General features: G+C 33.0%; 1 protein-coding gene across 1 annotated transcript in view; it reads right to left on the bottom strand.

Moving 5' to 3' along the window:
- CFAP47 (cilia and flagella associated protein 47) overlaps nt 1-18,784 on the bottom strand; it is a 931,170-nt gene that overhangs the window by 360,498 nt on the left and 551,888 nt on the right. Inside the window, exon 46 of the mRNA XM_074210630.1 lies at nt 18,433-18,536. Coding sequence (XP_074066731.1) covers nt 18,433-18,536 — 104 coding nt within the window. The remainder of the gene's footprint in view (nt 1-18,432; nt 18,537-18,784) is intronic.

Below are 18,784 nucleotides of genomic sequence, written 5' to 3'. Positions count from 1 at the left end.
GTTTTTTCCTTCTTTTTGAATCTGATACTTCTCTGACAAAACATTCAATTTTGATTTATGCTTATCATCTTTGCAAATGTCAAGTCTATATCAGATTGCCTTCTGTTAGTGGGAGGTGGGAGGGAAAAGGGGGAGAAAAATTGTAAAACTCAAAACTTTGCAAAAAGAATGATCAGTAGAAACTGACACTTTGTGTAATTGGAAAAACAAATAAAATATTTATATAATAAAAGGAAAAAAGACCAACATGTAAAAAATATTAATGGCAGCTGGGTGGCACAGTAGAACGAACACTGACCCTGGAGTCAGGAGGGCCTGAGTTCAAATCCAGATTCAGACACTTAATAATTACCCAATTGTGTGACCTTGGATGAGTCACTTAATACCATTACCTTACCAAAAAAAATTTAGTTAAGCTTTTTTGTGGAGGCAAAATATTGGAAATTGAGGGTTTACTCATCATAGGGCATGGCTGAACAAGTATGAATGTAATGGAATATTATTGCTGCATAAGAAATGGTGAGCAAGGGCGGCTAGGTAGCGCAGTGGATAAAGCATTGGCCCTGGAGTCAGGAGTACCTGGGTTCAAATTCGGTCTCAGACACTTAATAATTACCTAGCTGTGGCCTTGGGCAAGCCACTTAACCCCATTTGCCTTGCAAAAACCTAAAAAAAAAATGATGAGCAGGTAGATTTCAGAAAAACCTGGAAAGATTTACATGAACAGATGCTGAGTGAACATTTTTTATACTAGGAACAGTATTGTGTAAAGATAACAATGGTGGATTCTCATCAATGAACTGATTCAAGACAATTCTAAAAGCCTTGGGATAGAAAATGCCATCCATATCCAGAGAAGAGCTATAAAGTCTAAGTACAAATCAAAGCATATTATTTTTGACCTTTTAATTTTTAAATTTTTTTCTTGCATTTTCCCTATTTGTTCTGATTATTCTTTCACAGCAGGACTAATATGGAAATTTGTGTAATATGGGGGAAAGGATCAGAAGGAAAAAATTTACAAAAATAAATATTGATTTAAGATCCTTATTATCTCAAAATAATAAGCAGCTGGCAAATGGAGCTGAAACAATATGAAATAATAGTAGTCTCCCAGGAAAGATACAGATACAGAAATAAAAATCCTAAAAATAATAGCTCAGAAATCATAGAAGAAAATTGCCTGGAACTATTAGAACCAGAGTACAAAACTCTAATCAATAGAATCCACAGGATATCATCAGAGAGGACTATCTTGAATTCAACTACCTCTCAAATGTGTTTTCCAAACTTCCCAATCAATGATCAAAGAATGCAAATGATTAAGAGAAAGTTCAAGTATCAAGAGGTTATCTACTGTCTATAGCAATTGACTTGGTAATTAAGTTGATGAGAGATCATTTAAAACATTACTGTATTTCCTGAAAGTACTGTCTGAACAAAAAATCCTAGTTACCATATTTCAAGAAATAATAATTTTTTTCTTATACCTATTACACACAGAGAAAAAATGAAAATTCAAAGAACTCACTGGTCATTTTCTAAAATAAATCCCCAATTGAAAATCCCAGGCCAAAATTGAGAACTTCCATATTAAAGAAAACAGTTCTTCATACAACCAGACAAAGAGTTCAAATAATCAAGGAACCACAGTCAATATCAAATATGATTATAGTGAAACTACTATGAAGAACAAACCTTGGAATATTATATTACAGAGGGTGAAAGATGTAAACTTAGAATCAAGAATAATATACCTTATTAAAGTGAAATAATCATCCAGGGTGAAAAAAATGAACATTGAACATAGTAGAATTTTTAAATATCTTAGTGAAAATATTAATTAGATAACATCTTAGAAATGCTAACAGCAGAAATCTTGGAATATATATCTGAGTAAAAGGGCAGGGAACTGCTAGATGAAGATAATGATCATATTCCAATAGGCAAGGAAAGAAGTTTATTTACTTTCCAATAATTTGGCAGAGAATTTGTAATAATCTAGAGACAGTTACTGAGCATTGTCTTAAAATAAATATCATGTGCTTATTGGACTTACTGGCGTCTGGAAATACCATATTCCCCCATCTGAGTGTATTCATACTCCCTACCCCACCCAATTCACACCTTTACCAAATTGCCATCATGTCTTCTTATTTTTGGTGGAGACCAAAAGATCTAGGTGATGATGGAAGATCATATAATCAAATTTCATTCAAAGTTTCCTGTTATAAGAGGTAGGTCATAAGAGACAGGAATTGCTAAATGAAAATGAAGTATTCAAGATAGCCGTTGCCAAAGTCCCTCAATTATTAGTGCTCTACTTGACTGGGTTGTGACATTACTAGAGGCTGAGATTTTCAGTCAGGACCCCAATGTTTTGGTTCTTCTGCTAGTCCAATGACTCTTATCTATGAGAATTTGACTCTTCAGAAATGCAAGTACACTGATGGCTTTTTCCACTATGAGACAGAAATATGCAACGTCAATGTCAATTAAAGAAATAATGGTGGATGCTCTGAGTAATGAAGGTTTGATAATCTCTCCAGTGGTTCAAACTAACAACAATATATCTGGCATATGAGAGAGCCTTGAAGGACAGGATTAATAAGATCTTCATCTATTTTTATTCTTTATTGATAGCAATGGGCATGGCTAAGAGATAAGATATTTAAAGATAAGCAAACTAAAAAATTTAAAATTTTCCCCTTTTGAATGAAGACTAAAAAATGATTTATGTAAATTTCACTTTTTGAAGACAGTTTATAGGACACATAAGAGTCCATTAAAAATGACATGTGCATTCTGATGAACTAAATAATCAGGTTAATTTCCTAACAATAAATGAAAATATGGAGGAATGGGTCTATCATCAAGCTTGACATGGGAGCTATGATACTATCATTCAATAGGTTCAGAATGGACCTTATGTTTATTGAGGCAGTTATAGCATAGCAATGATGCCACATGCTTATCAACCTGCCTTAAGAAATTGGTTATGCTGACCTACTAAACCCCCACCCCAGTGTAAGGAAAAAAATTTTGCCTTTGGTATAGGTGAAATTTATTAAATATCTTAGTATCAGTTAAATCCACTATCACAGCAACCAACATCCAAACTTTCACAGAAAATATTCTTTCCTATGGAAGAATGTTTCCCTGTGGGATCCTAGATATCTTTGTTCCAAAGAATCCATGCTAAAAATCACTCCTATTATCATCACATTTTCTGGATTTTCCTTTGATATTAGTTTGAAACACTGAATATCAGAATGAACTCTTTTAATGGTACCTTTACCATCATAAACCAGATTATCAGCATTGGATATTCCACTTTAAACAACATTTGTGATAAAGTGGTCCCATTTCAGAAAGTCTATTCCTTCATTATCTTGTATGGTATGTAGCATGAGAAATATTTAGAATTAAGAACAGGCAATTTTTTAATGAAAAATATAATGAAAATTTAAACAAAATACATTCTAGAAAAAGTATTTTTCCATGCCACTTGATTGACAGGTCTCCTTTCCCAAAAATTATTCAGAAAATTCTTTATTAGAAAAGACCTGGGGGCGGCTAGGTGGCATAGTGGATAAAGCACCAGTCTTGGAGTCAGGAGTACCTGAGTTCAAATCTGGCCTCAGACACTTAATAATTACCTAGCTGTGTGGCCTTGAGCAAGCCATTTAACCCCATTTGCCTTGCAAAAAAAGTCTTAAAAAAAAAGACCTGGAGGATCAATGGTTTTAATTGTTGGGAGATAATATTTTTTTATGGAGTTGGAGTATTTGTAAATGCAGTTTATATGTTTTCATAGATTATGTCCTTCCCATTTTATTTTAAGTAGTTTTATTTTTATTTTATTTTATGTCTCACAAGTGCTTCTTTGTGTTCTTATACAAGCATAAATCACTGGATCGATTTGAGCTAAACTTGGTTCATAATGCTAATTTTCAATTTTTAAGGGACTTTTATATTCCCTGAAAGTGGAATACAACATAAAAACACCAGTAGAATGTATTTTAATAAGATTAGGTCTTTGTAAATCTAGGGTTATTAAAGGAACTTTGTAAATTCCCTAAGCAATCCATCCCAATCTTCTCTTCTTACATTATAGGTCTAACCCATTGTTCACTTTTACTTTCTCTAATATATATATATATATATATATATATATATATATATATAATATATATATATGTATGTATGTATATGTATATGTATATATATAGTACAAATAGTTAAAATAGACATATACAGAAACAGTAAGAATATATATATGAAAAAATATATAAAATGCACATATATATGCATATAAATATTATCCATTCTTCTTCATTCCTCTTTCCACTGTCAATCCCACCAGTACTTTCTTTCTATGAGAGACCCAACCCTAAGTCAAGGTAATATTTGAGTAGCATGAGGAGGCAAAAGAGGGATTGTTCCTAGGCAATGCTTAACAACTAGAAAAGGGAAAGGATGGGGGGATTAGGGCCTTGGGGAGATAAATGGAGATTCTATGTCTGCCAGTATCTTCCCTAAAAAAGAGGGGAAAATAACTGAGTTATTTTGATTATATATTCTATTTTGCCAATAATTAAAAATTAAAATTTCACCTCTCTCTTGAAATAACAGTATTTAAGTAGTTCCTATAAATGTTACAAAAAGCCAAAAAGCAGATTACCAGAAAATATTTTCGCTATGGACAATTGGTTGTCTGATAGTCAATTATTACATATAGTAGCCAACAACATAATTTAGTTGTCCCTTTGGTTTGCAATAAACATTGTATTTTATGGAGTACTTGCCAGAAAATCATTTGCATTTATTTACAAGATCATGTACATGACCTGATAAAAGCAACAAGTCACAGTCTTAAAATAAGAGAATCTCGAAGATGTGAGTGAATGAATTGATAATTTTTTCCCCATGTAGCATCTCAAAAATACATTTTGACTGAAAATACTGCATTTACAAAAATCTATTAATTATTGATTGCTCTAATCAGTGAGATTAGGAGTATAAAATACTAATTATTTACTGATTCCTAATAAGTCCTTTATCTACTAAGTAGACAGCACAGTGTTGGTAGTGGAAGATGTTAAGAGCACCACAAAAAAATCAAGAGGGAACTTTTTAATTAATTGGAAGGGTTATATAATATTTATTTTACTATTTTCTCCTTCTTCCTTTTTTTCTTTGCTCCATTCCTTGCTTCTTTTCTTCCTTCCTTTCTCTTTTCATTCTCTTTCTTTTTTCTGTCTTTCTTGCTTGCTTTCCTGTTTTCGTGCCTTTCTTTTTTCATGTCACCCAAACTCAAAACTTAACAACTACTCATGACCTCAAGCCACTCCACTTTCTAACCTAGACCTATTTGCCACAACTCCCAAACTCACCAAAGTAATGCCAAACTTAGTATGAGCAACCAATTTCTTCAGTCTATAATAGCTAGAAATTCTTTATTTAAGAAGTCTATTAGTTTCAGCTTCCAAGGTTGCACTATTAAATGCTTGAGTATCACCCAGAATATCATCTGCTTTTCCTTAAGAAGAAATCAATAATAATAAGTACACTAAATGTAAATTTTTCTACTTTTGCTAACAAAGAACATAGAAGAACTGTAAAAATATCTATCTACAATATGTTTTTTTTTCCAAACAAGATTAGGTGTTCCTGGAAAGATAAAACCAAGAACTAGCATTATTTATTACCAACAAAGTGACAGTGATAAAAATGCTAGTTCTTAGCAATAAGAAAAGAAAAAGAAATTTAAGAAATAAGCACAAGCAAAGAGGAGACTACACCATTTCTCTTTGGAGATAATATGATAACAAACTTTAAAAAAATTCAGTATAAAAAGACTAGTATCGGTATACAAAAGAAATCCATATACAAAATACCAGGCCCTCAAAACGTTATTAACTAAAACTAGTAGAAGAGATTAGAAGATACATTTCATTTGCAATAACAATAAAATGCATTAAATTACAGGCATATTAACCCACCAACAGAAAGGTTATCTATAAATTATATATATATATATATATATATATATATATATATATATATATATATGGATTTTACAGAATTAAAATGACATTCAGTATTCTAGGCTTTTATCTCCTATTAGTGGAAAAAATATTAACTTTGTAATCAGATAACTCAGGTTTAAACTTTAGTTAAAATGAACTTTAAAACTTGGTTTTACTATTTACTTGATTAAGTTATTTCATATCGCTTGGCCTCACTTTTCTCAACTATAAATTAAATTTATGATAAATTGTATTTGATTCCTTAGAAGTCTTGGAAGTCCATGATGCTTTAATCCTTACTTTAAATGTCCAGGATTCATTTATGCTTCATTCTAGGTGTATTTTTTAAAAAATTCATATTAATCCAATTATTCTGCAGATTAGCATTATATTAATTACCAAAGGAATATTTTATACAATTAAACCAAATAAAATTTCAAAATTAATTTGGGAGAATAAGATGAAGAGATACAATAGAAAAAGTCAGAAGGTCAGGATCTGATGCTGCCATATCTTAATCTATACATACAAATTAATAATTATCAAAACTATTTAATGAAAATAGAAATTTAGTTTTGTGAAAGTAATTCTATAGACAAGATTTAGACATAAATCTCTAGTAACCCAGTGTTTGATAAACCCAACAACACAGACTATTGACTATGCAGCTACCAATTCAGAAAAAATAGATAAAACCATTGGGAAAAAGTTTGGGAGAAAATCAACTTAAGTCAACATTTTAAAAATTTCAAATTAATAAATTATCTAAATTTATATAAATGTTCAAATAGTTCTACAATACAATATATGAATCTAGTCATTATCTTGTATAGAAAATGTAATTATTGCTAGTTTTATTTAATTTTATAAAATGCTGGAGGCTTATTTTTACTTCCTTCATAATACATTTTAGGTAAGTTTGTCTATTAAAAAACAAATAAGAGAAACCATATAAATGTTGTTTGGATTTGCTAAAAAAAAAAAAGGGGGGGGGAATGTTTCAAATACCTTTTTTTTGCTTACTTGGACATATATCCTGAAATTGGAATCTTACAGAAGAGATGAGTGTGGCTACTGTCCCAATCAAGCAACAATGACTACTTCTAGTAAGCTATTTTCTCATTAATTTTGTAACAAGATGTTCAATTGTTTTCTTAAAGAGTAATACTATGAGGTGGCTAGGTGGCTAGCTGTGTGGCTTTGGGCAAGCCACTTAACCCCATTTGCCTTGCAAAAAAAAAAACCCTAAAGAAAAGAGTAATACTACAAAGGCAAGTAGGAAATCAAAACTTTGATACATGATGACATATATCTTTAACACCTGATTCTAGTTTCTGTTATCTGAGCACATGTTCTTTACAAATCATACCTGAGCTAATAGGCAGGGAAGGCAGTGGCAAAATCATGAAATTTTGTAAAAGAGAAGCACTTTTATTGAGGGAATTGTTCCACTACTATAAAGTACAATATATTTTTCAACTTTGAGAATCTGTATTTTTAGAGGCTCAAATACCATTGAATATTTTAAGCATCTTATTATCTAGTTCAAAGAGATATAGATATTGTGTGGGCAAATAATGCCTTTATGAAGCGCAACTATTTCAAGCTCTTGGAATAAGAGCTTAAAAAAGAAAAAAAATCAATTGTTCTTGCTGTAAGGGTTGGCATATTGCTAGGCCTAACTGAATTACCTATGTCCCACAAGGTTCTTATATATCCAAATATTGGTTTAGTCATCGTCATCTAAGTCAGGTGAAAAAAGTATGCAAGTCTCCCTTAATTATAACTTATTTAGCAAATTTTCCTGATGACAAAACATTTGAAGTCCTTGAAAAACATTCAGAATCTGTTGTCTGATTGACTGTCCCTAAGGATCCTTTATCAACTGATTTTTACTAATTTGTCTAGAAGCAGCAGTCAGTTATAAAGACAGAGACCCAGGGTTCTGATCTCATATACAATTATATATAATACCTAAATATACATATCTATATTTTTATTTATATACATATCTATAATTATATAGGTAGATATAGATAGATGATAGATAGATAGATAGATAGACAGAGAGACCAAGTACTTGAAGCAGGAAGGTATAATAGAACTGTGAACTATTATTCTTCAAAAGATCTATGATAGCAACAATGAAGACACTGTTTCCATCATTGTAGCTTGTACCTTCTCCACAAATTAGTTGACATTCTCATGACTTATTGTGAGCAAAAATTACACCCTTGTACAATCAACCAAATCTATTATATTTAGTATAAAAATCAATCTTCAATCTGACATTTAAAGACTTTCACAATGTGCTTCATACACCATATACCATATGACTCTCCTGAAAACTTTTTATCTGGTCAAATTGGGCTGCTACCTGCTTTACATAAATGACATTAGTGGTCTCCCAAGTCCAGAATAAACAGTATTCCCTCCTTCCCCAAAGAAATTCATTATATAGTTTAACTCAAAGTCCAAATCTAGGACAAAATTCACAAAAAATAAAAAACAGACAAGTTCTCAACTCAAGATTTCATGGAAGAACTTCAGTAAAGGTTTGTGTCACATGGGTAAAAGGAGAGTATAGCCCAGTATGGGCAGGAGAACTGGAAGTCAGCCAAGGCTATTAGCCACAACACAGCTGAGTTAAGGACTCAGCAAGCTAGCCATGCAGAAAGCCAGCAGTGAAAGTGCCAACCCCAAGCTCAGAAGAAAAAGTTCAAATCCCATGAACCCTAGGGCAACTGGCAGCACTGGGATGGGCTACTTTAATGCAGGGAAGAAATTTCTAACACATGAAACACCATGGACAATTCAATTGGCAAGTGGCAAGCCAGGGACCAGGCCCCTAACCACAGCACAAAAAGCACATGACTATGTTCCATTTGACCCAGGAGCAGAGCACAAATATCAAAATGAGGGGAAAGAGCAACAACAAAAGTATGAGCCATAAAAAGTTACCATTCTGAAATGGATGATAAAAATGCCATCTCTGAAGAGGAAAGCAGTGACAAAAGCCTGTATATGAAGGCTCAAAGGCTTCAAATTGGTCTCAAATACAAAAAAAGATCTTTTGGAAGCAATCAAAAAGGATTTTAAAAACTGAAGAAGAAAGGAAAAAGAAAAATAGAGAAAAAATGAGTCATGCAGGAGAAGTATGAAAATTAACCAAAGAAAACAATACTTTTAAAAGAGAAATTGACCAAATGGAAAAAAGAAATCAACTTTTTTGAAACTAAAAATGGTCGAGGGAGCCAAGATGGCAACATGAAGGCAGGAATTCCTAGAAAATCATTCCCCCAAACTCCAAAAGCCATCAAATTATGATTCTGGGGGTGGCTAGGTGGCATAGTGCACCAGCCCTGGAGTTTGAAGTGCCTGGATTCAAATCTGGGCTCAGACACTTAATAATTACCTAGCTGTGTGGCCTTGGGCAAGCCACTTAACCCCATTTGCCTTGCAAAAACCTAAAAAAAATTATGACTCTAGCAAAAATGTAGAGAGGCATAACCCATAGAAAGACTGAACAATTTCCCAGTCCAAGACAACTTGGAATTTCTGCAGGAAAGGTCTGTTTCACAGGACCGGGGGTTGGAAAAAGTCACTGCCACAGTGCAGCATAGCCACCGGGGCAGGTGCCTAGATCCCTGGGGGCATCTGTATCTGTGGCAGAGGGGACGGTTTCCATACCTCCTGGCCCAGGGATCACCTGGAAAAGCTTGAGGGGGTGGTAAAAGAACTCTGCTGCACCAAAATGAGTGTGGAGTGAATGCTGGCCTCAGAGCAGCCCTGCAGTGACAACCTGTAGCAGGAATCAGGAAAGCTAGCCAGCACCTCCAGAGCACAGGTCACAGATGGTAAGGGGGGTCAGGGGAGACTGTAGAGGTCTCTCTTCTCTCACTGGGGCAGGATTCTGCTATTTGCCCACACTCAGATCCAGGTTGTAATCTGCCCCCACCCTGTACCACCATAGAGGAGTAGGGACTCTCTTCACAGCTCCAGGGCATAGGGAAGGGCCTATGGTCATCCACAAATCAAAGCTCAGGCAAGAGAGCATTCAAAGCCTCTCATAAGACCTTGGAAGAATTAAGATCCTGGTGGGGTGTCCCCAAAAACCCCCAAAGCCTTAGTAGTGTGATAAATCAGTCATAGGCTGAAGAAATGAACAAACCAAAGAAAAAGAAGAATCTGACCATAGAAAATTACTTTGGTCCCATGTAAGATTCAGAAGATGACAAAATTGAAGTTTCTGTATCCAAAAACCTCCAAGAGAAATGGAAAATGAGCTCAGGGTATGAATGAGCTCAAAAAAGGCTTTAAAAAGCAATTAAGGGAGGTAGAGGAAAAATTGGGAGGAAGAATGAGAGCAATGCGGATAAACCATGAAAACCAAATCAGCAACTTGTTGAAAGAAATACAAAAAAAATTGAAGAAAATAATATGTTAAAAACCAATTTAGAGCAATTGTAAAAAAGCAACACAAAAAGCAAATGAGGAGAAGAATGTCTTAAAAAAAGCAAAATTAGCCAGCTGGGAAAGGAGATTAAGAAAGTTCTCTGAAGAAAATAAATCCTACAAATGCAGAATGGAACTAAAGGAAACTGATGAAGTTGCAAAAAATCAGGAAGAAATAAAATCATCCCAAAACACCTCCCCCCCACAAATTACAAGAAAATGTGAAATATCTCATTAGAAAAACAACCACCCTCAAAAAACAGATCCAAGAAAGATTCTTTACAAATTATTGGGCCACCTGAAAGTCAAGACCAGGAAAAAGAGCCTAGATTTCATTTTTCAAGAAATAATACAACAAAATTTCCCTAAGATCCTAGAAACAGAGAGTAAAATAGAGATTGAGAGAATTCATCAATTACCTCCTGAAAAATCCCAAAAAGAAAAACCAGGAATATTATAGTCAAATTCCAAAACTCCCAAGTCAAAGAGAAAAATACTAAAACCTTCCAGAAACAAATAATTCAACTACTGTGGTCAGGATTATTTAGTATCTGGCAGTATCTACATTAAGGGCTCATAGGGCTTAGAATATGATATTCTGGAATGCAAAAGATCTTGGTTTATGAATGAGAATCAGCTACCTAGCAAAACTGAGCATTCTCTTTCAGGGGAAAATATGGATTTTCAATGAAACAGGGGACTTTCAAACTTTACTGTTAAAACAACCAGAGTTGAATAGAAAGTTTGATATCCAAGTACTCAGGTGAACCTTAGAGGGGGTGGACAAGAAGGACTAGTCATGAGGAATTCAATGAATTGAACTGGCTGTTTTCCTGCATGGGAAGAAGATACTGATAACTCATATGAACTTTCTCATTTATAAGAATAGTTGGAAGGAGTTGAATATAATGGTACAATATAGTATAAAGATGGAGCCAATGAATGATTATGGGAAATACTGGGAGGAAGAGAAAGGAGAGGAAGAAGGGCCTAAGATATGTCACATAAGATTCAAGAAAAAGCTTTTTCAATGGAGTGGACTGAGGGAAGGCAAGGGGGAATGAGTGAGTCTTCAGTCTCATCAGAAATATCTCAGAAAGGAAATCATATAAACACTTAATAGGGTATAGAAATCTATCTTACCCTAGAAAAAATGAGAAAAAAAGATATTAGATGAAGAGGAATGGGGGAAGGGAAGAGGGGATAGAAGAGAGAGAAGATTATGGGACAGGATAGTCAGACACAACACACTTTTGAACAGGGACATCAAAGGAGAGAGAAAATAGAATAAATGAGAGTAGGAAGGAATAGAGTGGAGGGAAATACATCTAGTAATAGCAACTGTGGGAAAAATATTGAAGCAACTTCTTTGGTGGACTTATGATAAATAAGTCAACCCATCCCAGAGATAGAGCCATTGGAATCTGAACACAGACTGAAGTACATTTTTTTCTCACTATTCTTGAGGTTTCTCATCTTCTTGGGGTGTGAATGAGAGGAGAGTTCATGTTTACTCTCAGAACATGACAAGATTATTGTAATAATATGAAATAAATAAACCAAAAAAAACTCCTAAAAATGATCAACTGGAAAAGGAATGTATATAATCCAAAAGTAAAATTGAACATTTAAAAAGGCATACAACTCATCTAAAAGTAAAATTAACCAACTGGAAAAGGAAACACAAAAGCTAATTGAAGAAACTAAAATGCTATGAATTTGAATTCGACAAATGGGAAGTAATGACTCTATGAGACACCAAGATTCCATCAAACAAAACCAAAAGGTTTAAAATAATAGAAGAAAATGATAAGTTCCTCTTATGAAAAATGACTGACCTAGAAAATAGATTCAGAAGAGATAATTTATGAATTAATGATCTACATGAAAACCATGACCAGAAAAAGATACCAAATAATATCTTGCGGGAAATTATCATGGAAAACTGCCCTAATATCCTAGAACAAGACAATAAAATAGACCTAGAAAGAATCAAATAGTCACTCTCAGAAAGTACCAAAATAAAAACTTCAAGGAACATTGTACCAAAATTTCAAAGTTATTAGCTAAAGAAGAATATATACTATAATAAGCCAAAAAGTTAATTTTATATCCTGACACTTTACTGAATTTGTTAATTGTTTCAAAGAGTTTTTTAGATGAATTTATTGGGTTCTCTAATTGTACCATCATATAATCTGCAAAGAGTGAAAGTTTTGCTTCCTCATTGCCAATTCTAATTCTTTCATTTTTTTTCTTCTCTTGTCGCAGCAGCTCAGTTCTGATTATTTTATGATTTTATTTTCTTCTGTTAGCTTTTGCCTTCCTTTTCCTATTAGATAATTTTACTTTTTTGTTTTCCTTTTCCAATTGGTCAATTTTATTTTTAAAGATGTTGTTTTCTTTTTCTATTTGGCCAATTTCTACTTAGAAGCATAGTTTTCTTCAGTCAGTTTTTTGTAATTTTCCTACATATCTATTATTTCTTTTCTTAATTCTTCCTCTCTTCTTTGGTTTTTAAATGTTTTAAAACTCTACCAAGAGGCCTTTTTATATTTTCAAGCAATTCTTAATTCCCTTTAAATTTTAGGGCATTTAGGCATTTTGTCACTGATTCCCTCCTCTGAGATGGCTATTTTTATCTTTCCTATCAGAATAGTGGCTTTCTATGGTTAATACTCTTTTTTAGGCTCCCCCCCCCATATTTGAAAGTTGGTCTATACTCCTGTTTCATGGACATAGAACCTGAAGATTTTTTTATACTGGCAGCCAGAGTGTAGGAATAAGTAGAATCAATCTCTGACTCTGAGACATCAGAAATATATAACCCTGGACAAATCATTTAAATCATTTAAATCATTTAAATTCTTGGTGCTTCTAGGCAATGTCCTAAGTCATGTTGTTTAATTTATTCAGTAATGTCTGATTTTTTGGTCATCCTATAGACCACGATCTTCTGAAATCTGTGTAAGCTCATGTTCATTGCTTCCATAATACTATCTATCCATCTCATCCTCTTTAATTCCTATCTCCTTTTGCTTTTAATCTTTCCCAATATCAAAATCTTTTCCAATGAGTTCTATCTTCTCATTCTGTGGTCAAAGTATTTAAACCTCAGTCCTTCCAATTTATCCTTCCAAAATGAAGTCTGAATTAATTTTTGAGTATTGGTTAACTTAATCACTTTCTTATCCAAGGGACACTCAAAGTTTCTCTAGTACTACAATTTAATAGTGACAATTCTGCAACATTAAGAACTGGAGAAGGAAATGGCAAACTACTCCAGTACCTGTGGAAAGGGGGTCACAGAGAGTCAGATAAAGCTTTAAAATCCAACAATAGCAAAAACAACTTACCTTATAGTTCAGCTTTCATAGTCATATATTACTACTGAAAAAAAAAACCCAGTAATTTTGACCAAGTGGGCCTTTATTAGCAAGATAATAGCCAAACTTTTTAGTATGTTATCCAGAAGAAGAAGGAGGAGGAGGAGGAAAAGGAGGGAGGAGGGAGGAGGGGAGGAGGGGAGGAGGAGATGGAGAAGGAGGAGGAGCAGGAGGAGAGAAAGAGGAGAAGAAAAAGGAAGAAAAGGAAGCAAAAAGAAAAGGAGGAGGAAGAGGAATAATGATGAGTAGATGGTAGGAGTGAAGCTACACTTATTCCTTTATAAAATATGAAGACAAAACTCAAAGAACAAAAGAAAGCCTCATCATGATTGTAGAATATGCAAATAAATTGGTTTTTTAAGAAAAATTCCTGGAAGTACTTGTCTGACTTTAACTGTAAGCATAGGAGAGTACAAAATGGCCAGTATTAAAGGAACAGAGAAAGGAATCATTGGGATTTTGATAGCAGGCTTGAGGCTGAAGCAAATAAAGGAAAGCAGTCTGAAACAGGCATATAAATAACAGATTATTAATATGACTTGTTCTGAGAACAATTAAAAAGTATCAGAAAAAATACAATATAGTTAGTAATAGGAGTTTCTTCATTTCTGATTACTTGAAAAGTGATTTTTCTAAAATTTATATTAATTTTATTTATAATTTTATTAAAGTTATTTAACATTTATATTTATAGATGCATATATATATATATATATATATACATATATAAAAGAAAGGTCAGGATTAGAAATCAGATCTATAAATAAACTATCTGAATTTTTCCAGTCCAATTAAAATTTTTAAGAAAAGTTACTGTATCTAGCAGAGAAATGTACTATTTTATGCATTGTAAGGCAGATAGGTAACATTTATTTCTCATAAACAGCTGATAGCATGAAAAGAAATGAGAGGCATATAGCACATGGAGACCTCTTCTTATCCATAGCTCCCTGAATAATTCATATTTTTACTTAATTGAATTTATAATTATTTTAATTATATAACTCCTGAATTACCATCAATGAGTTTACTTTAATTTTGTCATACAAGTGATGTAGCTAATGAAACAGTATTGTCATAATTGATCCAATAAAACAATCCTTCCTTAAGCTTTGATGCATTCTGCCATAGATATCCACACCAGGAGAGAAGGTGGTAGGGCAATACATGGGAACACATATGATCTGAAGAAATAATAGTTCCATCATTGAAGGATTCTCAAAGTCATCTGATGATGCAATTGTACTGATTTCACTTGGGATTGCTCCCTATTAGGTGTGGTCTCTTTCCTGGAGGTGCTGCTCCTTGCTAACCCTTGTTGATCTTAGATTAACTCTAGTTTCTCCTTAACATGATTGATCATCTGAGAGTTAATTTATTTGCTTCAGATGAGCTTGTAATGTTTTATGAGCCACAATCTAGTGTATAGTTAGTCTTGTTTTTGCTACATGCTACCAATTTTAAGGTTCTTCTCTTTCAAGATATACACTGCACATGTCAGTAATGACTAGAACTTCTGTTTAAAAAAGGAGAATGACAACTCTGATATAGTACATGCACCCATACTAGAGGAATTTAGCCAGGCAGGAATACCCATAGATTTAGATTATATCCAGTGGTGGGATTCAAATAAATTAAAAAAGTTTCTCTGTCCTAATGATCATAAGTACACAAAATGATATACTAAAAAAGTAATTTAATATTACATGCATTTAATGCTCAAAAAATGCAAGGTTCTCATCAAATTACAACCTATAAAACAGTCAATGAACTGCTACTTCATATCAAAGTATATTATTTTAAATTCTATTGCAGACCACATATTTTTCATTATTTGTTTTTAATGATCTAATTTTTCTTTTAAAAAGGTCAGCAGATTATAAAGCAGTTGTAACATAAAAATCTATTATATCATGTCTTTAGTAGTATATTTGTCTTTCAGTTTCATTCAACAGGCATTTTAAAATTCCATGCACAAAACAATTGTTCTAAAAATGCTAGAATAGCCTTTCAAATAAAAGAGAACAAAGAAAGTTCAAACATAGCATATATTAAGAACAACTTAAAACTCCACAGCCCAATTCTTGTTCTAGAGAAGTAAATAGAGCAAACATAAAGTCAATGGAGGCTTCCCTCCATTATCATAAATGATAGTTGCACACATTTTTAGTAGCACTCAAAGGTTTATAAAGCTGTTTTCTGGCAGCACCTCTGTGAAATAGGTAGCATAAGTATTCTTGAGCCAGTGATGAGAAAATTGAGGCTTACAATGATTAAGTGATTTGTTTAAGGTCACACAGCTATTAAACATCAATGTTTCAAATAGAGATCTCCTGACTCCAAATCGAGAATTCTTTCCAGCATATAATTCTTCATTTTGGTTACAATGAACCTTACTAAATGAGAGTTGAGAATGCACACAAACAACAGACTTACCCATGATCAATTATAGAATAGATTCCTGTTTATAATGATATTCAATAATACCCATTGTAAAGGAAAATAAGTCTTTTGTTGTTTTGGGAAGTCGTGTCCAACTCTTCATGACTGACCCTTTTGGGGCTTTTCTTGGCAAAAACACTGGAGTTGTTTTCCATTTTTTTTTCTTATTTTGTGGATGAAGAAAGTGAGGCAAACCAGGTTAAGTGACTTATCACACAACTAGCAAGTATCTGAGGTTGAATATGAACTCATAAAAATTAATCTTCCTCATTCCAAGCCCAGAATTCTTATCCACTGTCCCACTGCTTCATTAAAATATTATACTATCATTGTTTTGCAGTAAGACTGTTAACAAATCTTTTTATTCAAGTTAAATCATTTACTCTTTGTAAGATTTGCAGATAAAAAAATAAAATTCCATCAAGAATAATTACAATTTAGGAAGGCAGTAGAATCTTGAAAAGAGTGATTCTATTAGCATCAGAAGATATGGATTCAAATCATGATTCTAATATTTGAAATTAGTTTTATTAATGTGTGAATTTAGAATATAGCATTTAAACTTAAGTCCCAGTGTTCTAATTGCTAAAATATTAGAATTGCCTCTCATGGTGCTATATGGAAAGCATATTATGGATGTGATAAATGTGCACAAAATAATATTGGAGAATAGTTAATTACATAAGCAAAGACAAAAATGGGGGGGGGAGCATTCAAGAGATTCAAAGAAAGAGGCATCATTTCTAGTAAGGGATCAGAGAAAACTTCATGGAGGAAAAGGTTCCTGAGTACAGCCTGAAAGAAGAGATGAATAAAAATAAACTGAAATATGAAGGAATTCATTCTAGCTTTAGGAATCATTGTGTGAAACAGTGTGGAGGTAGAATTTTTTTTGCATTATTTACAAATGGAAAGTGACAACAATTGTTAATTTTATATATCCATATATGTATGTATATATATGCATACACACACACACACACACACACACACACACACACACACTTTGGTTTCTTTAGGCCAGCAATTATTTAAATCCCACATTTATGCAAATTGTTATGAATAAATTTTATATCAATCTGCAAAGGGCTAATGTTGCAACTAAGTTCAATTCATATGAAATTTGCCTAAAGAGCTTATCATTATATGTTCATTTTTGCTATAAGAGGACAAGGATTTAAGCTAAGTTTAAGTTAGCTTCAAAAGATTTAATTCAAGACACATATCCAAAGAATGATAAAAACTACAAGATACTACAATGCTAATAGGTTTTTGCATAAGCAATTGAGTTTCATGTTACTAAATTTAAGAGGAGGATTTTAACAACTTCTCCAAAATGATTACTTATACATGGTCATTTTCCCTCTAAAGATAGCATTTACGAATACATTTATTTATTGAGGTAATTGAGAGGATTAGAAAAGCAAGCAATAGTGGAAATTGAATGAAACACATTGACTCCCATCTTCTGATTCAATTCTGCAGCTAGCTTGGTTTCCTTTCTGTTCAAATGGCATCTAGTCCAATTTCTGACTTGTGAGAAAATTATACTTGTGAGTGATTTTATTACATTGTTTAAATAAAATCAGGCAGAGTTGGAAGTTCTTCTACCTGTTTCTTAGAGATCCTTAATGAGAACATAGATCTAAAAATTAGTGAAAGAAACTTTCTCACAATTGTACATCTCAACCAGCCCTTATATCTTACCTAAAAACTGATCTGATACTGATCAATCAATTTTTGTTTCATGTTCCTTTGACTGAATACAGATTTATGGGAGGAGTAGAATGCCTCTTTCTATGATTTCAGGGAATTACCCTTGTTCTCTCTTACTTTTCCAACTTGGAAAGTCTCTAACCTTTTCTCCAATTAGAAATTTGATTAGTTGGTCTTATTTGATTAATTGCTTTAAATGTATAAAAAATATCTATTCCTGTATTTGGGATCCAGTGTCAAAGTTGAGGAGACCCGGTCCTGGTTTGTTGGGCAATTGCCATGTATTGCTTAATGAATTAATATGCTCAGAAACTTGAACCTTTGTTTCCTTCAGTCACTGCATCTTTCATCCACCATATTGGACAGCAAAACATTCTTTGAAGTATTTTAAGGGAACTTACCAAGACAGGACAATTCACTTCAATAGTATCTACAGGTGGTGCAGGTGAGCTATTAATTTCCAAGAAAAACCAAACTTTTACACGTGCAGCACTTTCTTTGTTAGCTGAAAAATAAAATCACAAAATGCTTTGAATAAACACTTGACTTCTCATTATCTTTACCATATAAACATTCCTATATCATTTGTGCATGTTTAGGGTTGTATAAGAAAAGATGAAATAAATACAAATCAAAAGTTTTTCATGATCAACAAATAGTAAGTACAGTGGGATCTTGAATTATCTGCCTCTTTCAATCAATTATGTCATAGTAAAGACATGATGGTCAAAAGCAATGGCTTTTGAAAAACCT

The sequence above is a fragment of the Macrotis lagotis genome, chromosome 1 (assembly GCF_037893015.1).
Source record: "Macrotis lagotis isolate mMagLag1 chromosome 1, bilby.v1.9.chrom.fasta, whole genome shotgun sequence".
NCBI lineage: Eukaryota > Metazoa > Chordata > Mammalia > Peramelemorphia > Peramelidae > Macrotis > Macrotis lagotis.
The sequence above is the reverse complement of the archived record's forward strand: the minus strand, read 5'-3'. Positions and strand labels throughout refer to the sequence as shown.